Genomic DNA, 13,033 nt, shown 5'->3' with positions numbered 1-13,033 from the left:
CTTATAATTTTAAAGGAAGAAATCAAATTATTAATAAAAACATAAAAAAATTAAAATATATGATAATTTAAAATTTTTATAAAAAATGATGTTTCTACCACTCTCTCGGTCCATCTTAAAATAAAATACATATATATAAAGCAATGGAGAATCTAATGTGTTAAATTATTTATTTTTGTGTTTTTTCTTCTTAATTGGTTTTTAGTTGTAGTTTTTATTTTCCAGCTGTCTTGCATTATTAATTCCCAACTCAACAAGAAATTAATTTTAAAACACAAGCAACTTTGTTTAGTAGAATCTTGTTTGACTAAGTTTACTTATCTTTATCCTTCCGATTTTATGTGATGATGTGAGTTGGAGACTCAACTATAATTGCATATTAACGGGATTGTTAGAATGGAAACGCATGAGAATATGAGTTTCATTGTTAATATCAGTGGCGTTTTTTTAATAAGAAATGTAGTTTCACGTATGACTGTAAGAGAGATAGATAGCATGAGATCGATTCAGTTAAAATTTTATTATTATTTTAATTGAATAGAGTTGAATCCAGCTCGAATTCAACTTGAATTATTAATGAGTTGAAGTAAATTATTTGATATCCAAATTAAAAAGTTTGTGAGCAACTTGAAAAAATAATATATTAATTTTTTAAAGTTTTAAAATTAAACTATTAATAATATTAACATTTATATGTTGTTTGTTTTAAAAATACAATACAAGACTTTCATGTACTTAATGTTCAAGTTCGCGTTTGAATTTGAGTTTTATCGAGCTAAGTATGAGAATATTTCAAGTTCGAGTTTTTTCGAACACAAGTCGAGTTTGAAAATTTTAAGCTCATGAGTTTTCAAATCAAGTCGAGCTTTAAATTTTATTTCAAGTTTGAGTCGAGCTCAAATATACATTTTTCAAGACAAACTCAACAATACTCAAACTCGGCTCGTTTACTGCTCTAATTTTAGTGTTATAAAACATCTTGATTAAAAACATAAGTTTGATTCCATAATTAACGAGATGTTTTCCAATAACGCGAGTTATTAATCATACTGAATTCGAGTATTATAATATTTGGTTGAAATAGTTTGAGTTTAATTGATTTTTTAAAATTTATAACATATATAAAATTTAACATTATTAATTTATACTTTTATCAATATAATATATTATTGGATTTAAAAAAAATTAATGGAGCTTGAGTTTAAACTTTAGTTTAATATTTAATAAATTAATTTAATCGAATTCAAGTTTTTAAGTAGTTTAAAAATGATTTGTTATATACATCCGGTTGTTTTATTATTATTAATTATTATTATTATTATTGTTGTTATTGTTGTTTTAGTTGAATTGTGTCGTCAATTCCCAACTCAGCCAGAAAATAATTTCAAAACAAGCAACTTTATTAATAGACTATTGCGTTGACTCAGTTTACTTATCTTTTTCCTTTTGATTTTATGTGATTATGTGACTTAGAGGTGGGTTTACTTATATACTTACAATTTTACACTTTTTATTATTTAAATATAATATGATTATAATTATTTGTAAAAAAATCAATATCATAACTATTAAAATTTAAACGATTATCACTCCTAAGAGACTTTGTCAATTAGATTCAAATTAAATGTTTGTAATTAAAATTTAAAAATTTGAAATATTAAAAGAATCAATTTCTTAGTGAAAATAGTCTATTTAAAATAACATTAATTTTACGAGGACATAATTTATACTAGACAAGTTTAAAAAATTATGTGAAATAAGATAAAAGATTTACCATTTTAATAAGAAAATATGAAGGTTTATACCATAAATAAAAGTAGACTGTAGATTTATAAAATATGTATATAAAATAAAGGTTATTGATGACCGAATTACATCTAATATTAATCAAATCAAAATAAACAATAGATGAATATAAACTATAATTTCATCCATTATAAAGTGATATGTAAATATATTTTTTAAAGAAAAAATCTTTTAGTTTTTTATATTTGGACAATTATTTGGAAAACAAAATAAGTGCTATAAATGTTGTTTAATTTATTTTAATGAATATGATTTTTGTAGCATTTACGTTAAAAAACAAAATAATGTAATTGTAACGAATTGCAATTGCAGAGACAGAGGAAGGCAGTTGACGGTAATTAGTAATTAGTGCAGTTTCTCGCCTTAAAATAAGCTCCTTTTGTTTTAGACTCAACTGTTAACCAAGCTTTTCTCTCACAAAATAACATTCAAAATTCATCCCAAAATATTTTAAAAAAATCATTCCCCCAGCAACATAAAATCAAAAAAAAAAAAGGAAAAAATTCTTGGTTTTGTGGGGTTTCTCTGTTGTTGCCCCCACGCGCTCATCATCTGAACCATAAAAAAAAAGGATTCATCTTCATCATCAGTTCTTCCCTTTACTTAGTTTCCTCTTCCCTGGTCCAATCAAAGTTTGAAACTTTAAAATTAACCAAACTAAAACGGATCTTACAACGAACCCTCTAATCAACAATTATTGTTTTTATTCCTCCCTCAATCTTTTCTGAGTTATGTAAAGCAAAAAAAAAAAACTTTTTTTTATTTTTCTTTGGTCCCTCATTTCCAATTTTCCTTTTGCTTTAGTGGGTTGGTTGGCTTTGGCTGGCATTTTAATTTTCAGAGAAAAGAGAGAGAAACAAATTAAGGGTTGGAGGAGATGGCGACGCGAGGGAGTAGATCGGAGAAGGTGAAAAGGATTTTTCAGCAATTCGACAACAACCGTGATGGGGGTCTTAGCAGGGACGAAATGGCAGCGTTGGTCGTCGCCGTTAATCCCAGAGTCAAATTCAGTGACGAACAAATCAACGCTATCCTCGACGAAGTCTTCCGGACCTACGGGGAGTTCATCGACGGTGAAAAGGGGTTAACTTACGACGGGTTGTTGAGAACTTACGACGACGGAGCGGGAGACGTCGACCGTGACTTCGACGCGCTGGGTCTCGAGCTCAACCCCGACGAGGCCAAAGGTGGGTCGATCGTTTCCGAGGCGTCTTCGTCGATTGCGGACGAGGGAGTGGCGGAGTCGCATAGGAAGCAACGAACGGCGGCGTGGGCGGTGTCGCCGCACCACGATATAGTTTTCGATGACACATGGAAGCTCATCGACGAGTTGGAAATTTTGTTGAAGAGATTGAAATCAAAGCAAGCAAAAGAAGGGAAATTAAAAATCGACAACTTCGATGCCTATTCGGATGCTGGGTGGTCAAGGGAATTAGGACCCTCTGCAGAGCTTTCTGAGAAAAGGGTATACTGGGAAGAATCAGGGCCTGATTACGCCATTTTTGTCAAAGAATTGGGAGCTTTAAGGAGTAGAGCCGATGGGGCAAGGTCAAGAGAAGAAGCATTTGATGGTCAAATGGCCATTGGAAGGGTACTGTATGAGCATCAATTGTTTAAAGAAGCTTTGGTTAGTTTCAAAAGGTCTTGTGAATTGCAGCCAACTGATGTGAGGCCACATTTTAGAGCTGGGAATTGTTTGTATGTGTTGGGCAAGTGTAATGAAGCAAAAGATGAGTTTTTGTTGGCATTGGAATCGGCTGAAGCAGGTGGGAATCAATGGGGTTACTTACTTCCTCAAATTTATGTTAATCTTGGTATTGCTCTTGAAGGAGAAGGTATGGTTTTAAGTGCTTGTGAGTATTATAGAGAGGCTGCTATTCTTTGTCCTACTCATTTTAGAGCTTTGAAACTTTGGGTAGTGCTCTTTTTGGGGTTGGGGAATATAGGGCAGCTGCTAAGGCTTTAGAAGAGGCTATTTTCATTAAACCGGATTATGCCGATGCGCATTGTGATTTGGCATCTGCTTTGCATGCTGTTGGTGAGGATGAGAGGGCGATCGAGGTTTTCCAAAAAGCTATCGACCTGAAACCAGGTCATGTTGATGCTTTGTACAATCTAGGTGGGCTTTATATGGACTTGGGTAGGTTTCAGAGAGCTTCTGAGATGTACACTAGGGTTTTAGCGGTGTGGCCGAATCATTGGCGGGCGCAGCTCATAAGGCTGTGTCATTGTTGGGGGCTGGAGAAACTGAAGAAGCTAAGAAAGCTTTGAAGGAGGCTCTGAAACGACGAATAGGGTCGAGTTACATGATGCCATCTACCATATGAACAGGTGCAGAAGAAGAAGAAGGTAAAGAGTAATGGTGGTGGTGCCATGGAGAAGGGGCTTTTGTTATAGTAGAGCCTTCGAAATTCAAGACCGTGGGCGAGAAGACTACATTGAGGCAGGATTTAGGAAATGCTATTCAGATTAGGGCTTTCCAGAGAATTACTAGATTGAGTCGGTGCGATGTAGATCTTTTGAAGAAGGAAATGAATGAAACTGATGTACCGGTCTCCTACTCTGGTGGTGGAGCTCCTCTGAAATCCATACGCAAGCCTAATTTGGAAGAAGTTCTGCGCAGATTACTTCGTTCTCTAAAACCCGAAACCTTCCAAGGATCTGTAAAAGCTATAAATGAAAGAATCCTCTCTGTCTTGGATGAAACTGGATCGGGCAGGGTGGACTTGGGCATGTTTATGCTGTTCTTGCCCCCATTTGTAATGGACCCCTGGATAAACGAAAAGGATTGCCTTTGATGCACTGTTATGGCGGCCAGTAAATGAAGGTGGTTCCCAGATTAGAAAGGTGGATGCTGTACGGTACATCAAAATGTTGAGGGCTATTTATATTCCTTCTCATGGAATTAGTGAAATGCTGGAAGTTCATGGAGAAACGGATTCCTCGATGGTGTCGTACAGTGAATTTCTTGCCATGTTTGATGATCCAGATGGGATTTGGTATAATGTCCACTCTGTTGAAGTTAGAAACCGGAGATAGGAACCGTCATGGGCGCCAGGTTTGCTCGGTTTGCCGTTACCCAGTCATTGGTTCTCGGTTTAAGGAAGTGAAGTCTCATTTCAGTCTATGTAATCAATGCTACAGTGAGGGCAAAGTTCCCCCTAGCTTCAAACAGGATGAATATAAATTCAAAGAGTACGGAAGTGAAGCCGAAGCGATGAAAGATAAGTGCATGTGCTTTACTTTGCAATCTCACAAAGCTCCATAACTAGTCGGTTTAAAGTCTTGGCTAATCAATCATGTACCATTCCATTGTGTTATTTTTAGTCGTCCAGTGTGCATTGTGCAATATATAGTTCATCAAACGTGTTCAGTGAGCAATCATGCTCGTGTTCAATAAACCGTTTTTGAGTGATGGCTCTGATATATCCCGGTTTCTTAACAGTTGTGGTAGAGATCATTCTTTTACTTTCTGTTTTCGGTGAAAAGAAAAAAAAGAATTCGAGATGGTGTATATACATTCACTGTATCATCATCTCTTGCTTTTGTTTCTGGAAATGTTGAATTTGTTTGGAGATATATTCACTGTTGGATGAAGAAAGAAATGGTTATTCTTTTTAGTTATAGTTATTGCCTACTTGATTAGTACTGTTCTGAGAGTTAATGCAGGTAATTGCAGGGCCAGCAATTAAAAACAATTTCAATGCTTTATCTTTAAGAAAGAGAGAAATCATACTTTCCTGGAATTGCTGCAACTCAATGCTTTAATAACTTGAATCATACATAAGAACTAGAACATGTCGAAATTCGGGTTCCGGAGACTGCATAGATCAATCAACCGTGGTAAACCTTAGATTCCCATGGTTGGTTTCTTTTACTTGGTATGCTTTGTGACAAGGATAGTGGTTGTGAAAGTTGGGACTTGGTTGGCACCAACATTAGCTGGGACTTGCTGGATTGCAGGTAATATGATTGACCTATCTAGATTTACAGAGTTTTTGGGAGTTCTAAACCCAAATTTTCTCCCTCTGATTTCTATTCTGAACTGTGTTTCCATGATTGAATGCAAGGTCAAACAAAACACTTACCTCTTTCTTTGAATGATCATGATCAATAAGCAAATATCTGCATCAATCATAACGAGGTAGCTGCTGCGGAGGGAAAAAGATACTGATTGCAAGGGGCCACATAGACAAGTTCAACATTGAAGCCATCCAATTGGCCATTCATGAAAACTCCATTGTCATAAAATAGCACTAGCTGCATAACTAGCAGCAATGCCACCATTCAACTCAAAACTCCATGAATAATCCCCAGGAGAACGTAACGAGACAGAGACTTTGTGCCTTTCTGAAGCCTAAAGAAAGACGACACATTTTGGGGAGGTTGCATTTAAGGAAAATGTGGCCACCTGAAATATGGGACGCTTCTTCAACTCCGGCAGATTAATTATCTCAGTTGTAAAGGGCGAGTATAAAACACAATCTTCTTTGAGCTCCTAAATCTAACTTCGCCTATCAATCATCTCCACAATAGCATGACCTTGTAGTGAGTTGGAGCTTTTATTAACAATTTTCACTACTTCGGCATTGTCTATCTCTACTTCAAGTTTTCGGATATTAAATCTTCGAACGCTATAGATAACTTCGTATATCTCCCATAGTTCAGCTAGAAGAACCGAGCAACTTCCCAAATTCTTTGTAAATCCAAAATTCTAATTTCTGTGTCGTCTCTCAAAGGTGTTGTTTAGGTTACAATCTTCAAATGAGTGAAGAGGATAAAGCATGCGCTGTCGTAGCGTTGGACATTGAAAGCAATAGGGATGAAGCATCCCTAAAACATAAAGAATAGATCAATTCCAATTGATATGCCTGAGCACCATACTCTGCCTACACAATTCGAGCAGGATATTTCTTTATACTGACCACATTAACCATGCAGATTTCAATATTTGATGCTCGGGTGAGCAGACTCAGTTAAGAAATTAAAAGAAGCAAAAGTAAAAAGATTTATGTAATTATAGGGACAGACGTATGATTTTATGATAAGAAAAAAAAAACTTATAATATTTTAAGAGAAGTCAAACTCTCAAATTTTAAGAGAAGAATAATATATTTTCGATAGAAAATACAAAATTATCTAATATATATTTATAACTTTAAGGGAACATTATCCTCCATCTACTTTCCCTTCTATCCATCCCTAGCGTCAAGCAATACTGCAACCTTCCCAAATTACTCTATACAAAATAGGATCCAATTCAGGTTTGTTTTCGAACATCTTGTGTACGTTTATTAAACAAAGGTTTGGTCTTACTGTTTGGAGGGATTAAATTGAAATTGATTTTGGGGGAGTTTGATAATATGGATCAAATTTATGAATTTTTGTAATAGATTCATTCCAATTTTGCAGAAGTGGCATGGAAGATCAGCTGTTAGCTGAGCTGATACTGTATATGTAAAACGGTCCATGAAACTTCACGACAACCACAAAACGTTGAAAGCTTTTAGTTCAATTTATTATATACCTCCAATTGTGGCGATAAGAGAGGAACATGGTCGGACAACTAATATGACCCAACCTCGCACATGCCTGCTTTTTGTGCTACACTCTCCAACCCTCTACCCGCACCTCTGCCAATATTATATACATATAAATGAGTATAATGAAAATGAATGGGTGTGACCGCAGTAGATGATGCAATTTTTATAAGAAAAAAATGAGTTAGTTTCCATTGATCAAGCAATTTTAAAAATATGTAAAAATAAGAAATTTACGTCCGACGTAAATGAATTTTATTTATTTATCTATCTATTTATCATGGGATGGAGCCATATAATGCTTGGAAGGAGTTCTTATCCCCTCAATTTTCTTTCTCAAGTGACAATTTAGGTCCCTATTACTTAAAATATTGATCAAAATAAGTTTTGTTCTCTCTAATTTTTAAGTTTAAATCCTTACTAGGTATTTGTTCTTTTGAATCTAAACAAGTTAATCTCTCCAATATTTAATCTTAGTTTTCGCACTCAAATCTATATATATAAATATTGAACGTTAAACACGGTTAAATGGGTGACTTTCTATATATTTTAATAGTAATGATATTCATGGAAATATATATATATATAAATTGTGCGAGTAATATATATGTGTATTAATATATATGCGACTGATTTACATGCAAAGCTTCTTCCTACATATTAGGAAGAATTTTTTTCATTAATTCTTAAGTTATAACATGTTTAGAACATACCTGTAAACTTATAATTTGCTACCTAATATAATAATTGAGATTTGGTTCCAATTTCATATGATATGATAACGCAATAAAATTATGAATGAAACTATTAAGGTCTATATTATCATTTTAGTCCCTCTACGCTGATAAAGTTTCATATTTATTATCTATACTTTAATTTAATATTGTTAATGATGTATAAATTAAAGGTTTAATTTTGAATAATTTTTTTCTTATAAAAAGGCTTCCAAAAACCTATCATAAATGTCAACTAAACTCATATTTAATAACCTTTATAGCATATTTTAATTTCTTTTAATTGCAACACTAATACTAAATTAAATCTAAATTGTAATATTTTTTAATAAAAATAAATAAAACATTAAATTGTTATGAATAAAACAAATGGTACTGCGTCAATTCCTCGGCCAAGGCGTAAAAAAAAACATAAAAAGAGCAGGCCATCCACTAAAACAGTGGTGAACCGTCAGATCGATTTAATTGGCCGTTGACCGAGTCCAATTTCAATGGACGATACCGTCGAGTCCTGATTTATATTAAGTGGTCCATAACTTGTATGATGATAAGTAGGATGGCAAACGGGCGGATCGGGTGTGGATACCCCTTTCCCATCTCTATATCCACCTAATATTTTTAAATCTATCACCCGTCCACCACTCATGATGAGTACAAATTTTTAAATCCACACCCGTCCATGTGGGTACATTCTCAAATCTATCCTCACACCCACTACCCACTAGTGACGTACCAGTCTAGACCCGCCTAAAAGCAAACTTAAATTATATATAAGCAACAAACATAAAAAAACATGTCTACTACGAAACATAATAAAATAATCCAAGGATTATCTAAGTTAAGTGTTAATATAGATCTTAAAGTACGTAAAATACCATAATAAAAGACATAATTAAAGTTTAGAAACATAAATATCAAAGACATAATGTTTTTATTCTTTGACATAACATTTTAAAATTTTAGGCAATACTTATGACATCTGATACTCCAGTATTACAATCATCAATTTCTATTTCCTCTAATTGATATTGCTCTAATTTAAATCCACTACTACTTACATATATAATAGAAAGTGGGCGGGCGGGCAGATATTTAGCTGGACGGGAGGATGTGGGGCGGGCGATGCGGGGTAGATAAAATCTCAAACCCATTACCCACGACGGGTATCACTTTCTAAATCCACACCCGCTCACTACCCGCTAAATTTATACTCATCCTTACTCCAATTAGAACGGATACGATACATAATTCACGAAACTGTACCTGTTTGCCATCCCTAATGATTAGGAAATAGTTGAACTAAAAAATTGAAGAAATAAAAGTGAAAAGAAAACATTAATGCAATAAATAAAGAGCAACCATCACTTTACCCCTTTATTACCCCCTTAGTCCCTTCACAGAAATATAAACCCAAGAGAGAGCTGAATCTCCTCTTCTATTTTATCATTATGGCTCTACTAGCTTCCTTGCCGGAGCCGATGAAACAACTGCCGAATCGGCGGAGGAAACAAGAGAAAACCCAAAAACAACCCACGTCTTCCTGGGACCAAATCAAGAACTTGCTCACCTGCAAACAGGTGGAAGGGTCGAAAGTTCACGACCCTTCGAAGAACTCGGCGGATCCTAATAATCGAAAAGGGTACTCGAAGCTCAGTTCCTCTTGTAGCTCTATATGCAGCTTCAAGGACGTTGTTCATGGCAACACGAGGGTCGTTCACCGAGCTGATAACTCGCCCGAGAGTAGCACGGTGGGTCAAGAAACCGCGCTGCTGAGACGCAAAGCTGCGAATGGCTCATCGTCTCGGTCGTTGTCGGGGTCAACAAGATCCGATAACAACAGCTCCAGGTGCACGAAGACGACGTCTTCTTCCAGAGCTATGCAACTTAGGAAGCTTTCTGGGTGTTATGAATGTCATACGATCGTTGACCCCAGCAGGTATATTATTATTTTTACCATCTATATATATAATTTGGTTTTTTATTCTTTATTTTCCAGAATAAAATTATGAAAATTTTCAGGTTTCCATCGTCAAGAACAACTATCTGTGCCTGCTCACAATGCGGTGAGGTCTTCCCAAAAATCGAAAGCTTGGAGCTTCATCAAGCTGTTCGCCATGCAGGTACACCAAATTCTTAGAGGTTTCATTTGTAATTTTCCACTAGTCATTTTTTTCAGTTAATTTAATGGGTAAAGTACATAAATGGTCTTTTACTATAGGGTGTTACTTGGTTAAGTTCCCAAATAATTAAAAGTTACAAAATGATCTATTGACTATAGATGTTACTTTGTTGAGTCTTTATACTATTAAAAGTTATAAAATAGTTACTTGACTATTCATATATTCCAAACTCGTTTTTTCATTAAAAATTTGACAATCGTATAAGCTTGACATTAACATGTTTCTGGTGATATGATAAAATTTTATCTAAAAATCATTTTAATTGTATAGTCATTTGAGATTTCGAGACTAAATTTTACCATATTTCAATAATTATATTAATGTTTAGCTCAGACGACCATCAATATTTTAACAAAAAATGTCAAATTTAAAACATATAAAAATATTGTTTTATGATTCATAATAATTAGATAACTCAACAAAATAATATCTTATAATTAGGTTAACATTTGTATATTTTGGCCTAGTTTAATTTACATATGCTTTTAAGAAATTGTCCCTAACCTTTTCATTTGCCGTTAAATTTGCCCCATCACCAACATATTTACATATGTTTATATAAAATATCACAGCTGTTACATTTGATTAATATAATCAACATATGACGTGGCATGTTTTATTAGTGCATATCGTAATGCTAAATTTGCATGGTTTGTGAGGACCATGCCCCACCGACAAGTCAAATTAGTGTTTCCCCATCAATGCGAAATCTTCATTTAATTTTGATCCGAGTCTTTTTGTTTTGTTGGTGTAGTTTCGGAGTTGGGGCCAGAAGATTCGGGTCGGAACATTGTGGAAATCATTTTCAAATCCAGCTGGCTAAAGAAGGACAATCCGATCTGTAAGATCGAACGGATATTAAAAGTTCACAACACCAAGCACACCATCCAACGGTTCGAGGACTGTCGCGATGCGATGAAAACGCGCGCTCTTAACAGCACCAGAAAGAACCCACGGTGCGCGGCCGACGGCAACGAACTCCTCCGATTCCATTGCACAACCCTGTCGTGTTCCCTCGGCGAGCGTGGCTCGTCCAGCTTGTGCGGCTCCATCCCGGGTTGCGGCGTCTGCACCATAATCAGACAAGGGTTCCAAAACAAAGCTGATGGAGGAGGAGGGGCAGCGCCAGCCGCAGAATTCAATGGAGTCCGCACTACGGCAAGTAGCGGTAGGGCCCACGACTCCATTAAGTGTACGGACGGTCGTAGGGCCATGTTGGTTTGCCGTGTGATTGCCGGGAGGGTGCAGCGAGTGACGGATGACGCGCCGTCGTTGGAGGATGATAATAATAGCACCGGCGGCGGCGTATCTTCTTCGGCTGGCTTGTACGATTCTGTAGCGGCGTTTGCCGGGGTTTACTCCAATCTGGAAGAGTTAGTTGTGTTTAATCCGAGGGCTATCCTCCCTTGTTTCGTAGTCATTTACAAAGCACTTGAATCTTGACTGAGTCATCATTTTCATAGAATTAGTCTAACCAAACCACTCTCCTTAACCGTCTACATAAATTTTGATCTACGCTGAGATCAAACCCTGTCTTCTTTTTTGGTTTTGGAATTGAATTTTTCTAATGATTTTTGCTCAACCGCATGCGTGGCAACTCACATCTCTTGCGCCATATTAAATATTTGATGCTTACACCCAACATTAATTTAATTAATCTTTGTTTTTCAAGATAAATTAAAGACACTGAAATCCTTGATTGCTCGGTTCCGATGAACCGACACAAACCGTGTGTAAAGGCAAGTTTCTTCTTCCATTCAATTCTCACCTTTCACTCTCTTAATTCACTTACCTACACAGTACACACACTGCTTTATTTATTTATGTGCTAGTGGTACCAAAAAAACTTGGTTAAACTACGTATTAGACACACCAATTTCTGTAGTTTCATTTTGGTCACTAAATTACTTTTTCAAAATAATATATAATGTTTTGTTTTGGTCAATCGTCATTAAAAAATAACTAAAATTGTTGATATGATAATTTTTTTTCAATCATGACATAGTATTACTTTAAGGTGATATATTAATATCATTGTTAATTTTTAATGGTAATTGATTGAAACCAAACCCAAACATAACGTTAATTATGATTTAAAAAAGATAATTAAGTGATCAATGATTGATCTAAAAATATTTTTTAGGCATATGTTAACAACATAAAATTTTTAAATATCGTGGACACAAATAAAATTTCAAGATGGATATCATTAATAAAATAAATAGTAGTTCAAAAAAATCAAATTTCAGAGTAAGTACTTGCCGACCTTCAGATGCATGTGAATCCGTCACCACGAGTGATCAAAACGAAATTGTAGGAATAGATGAGTACCTAAATATTAAGTTTACCCAAAAAAATATGTGTTTGAAGTCAGACTTACAGCAGCAGTAATTAAGACCCACGTGATATTATCTGGGAATAATTGCAAATTTAGAGCATGGCAACTAAACCCCAGGGATGAACCACTTATGATTATTGCAGTCACATGCTCATTCACTGCTTTCTTCTTGTTTTAAGTGTTTGGAATTTATATTTTTGTAATTTTCACAGTTACTCTGTTCCCCAAACCCCTAAACACTTAATTAATTACTGTAATCTCTGTCGAGATTACTGAAAATCTTGCACGTCTGAACTATATTTTAATTTTTAGGGTCATCGTGTAAATTTCCCGCGGTCAAAATCAAATTTAGGGACTGTTTGTTTACTTCAGAATGATTAAGCGCTAAATGATTCAAATATTGAATGATTCAAATGCTGAATGACTCAGAGGCTC

General features: G+C 35.1%; 1 protein-coding gene and 1 pseudogene across 1 annotated transcript; both read left to right on the top strand.

Annotated features, from left to right (window-relative positions):
- Positions 1 to 2,322: 2,322 nt before the first annotated feature.
- LOC120160504 lies at positions 2,323 to 5,418 on the top strand (annotated as a pseudogene).
- Positions 5,419 to 9,491: 4,073 nt separating this feature from the next.
- On the top strand, positions 9,492 to 11,770 carry LOC120160505. The gene is made up of 4 exons (XM_039170913.1): positions 9,492 to 9,683; positions 9,723 to 10,016; positions 10,100 to 10,200; positions 11,015 to 11,770. The coding sequence occupies exons 1-4, from the start codon at positions 9,529 to 9,531 to the stop codon at positions 11,701 to 11,703; spliced, it is 1,239 nt and encodes a 412-aa protein (XP_039026844.1). The 5' UTR covers positions 9,492 to 9,528; the 3' UTR covers positions 11,704 to 11,770.
- The last annotated feature ends 1,263 nt before the right edge of the window (positions 11,771 to 13,033 follow it).

The sequence above is a fragment of the Hibiscus syriacus genome, unplaced genomic scaffold, assembly GCF_006381635.1.
Source record: "Hibiscus syriacus cultivar Baekdansim isolate YM2019G1 unplaced genomic scaffold, ASM638163v2 tig00111392_pilon, whole genome shotgun sequence".
Taxonomy (NCBI): Eukaryota; Viridiplantae; Streptophyta; class Magnoliopsida; order Malvales; family Malvaceae; genus Hibiscus; species Hibiscus syriacus.
This window is presented reverse-complemented; position numbering and strand designations above follow the sequence as displayed.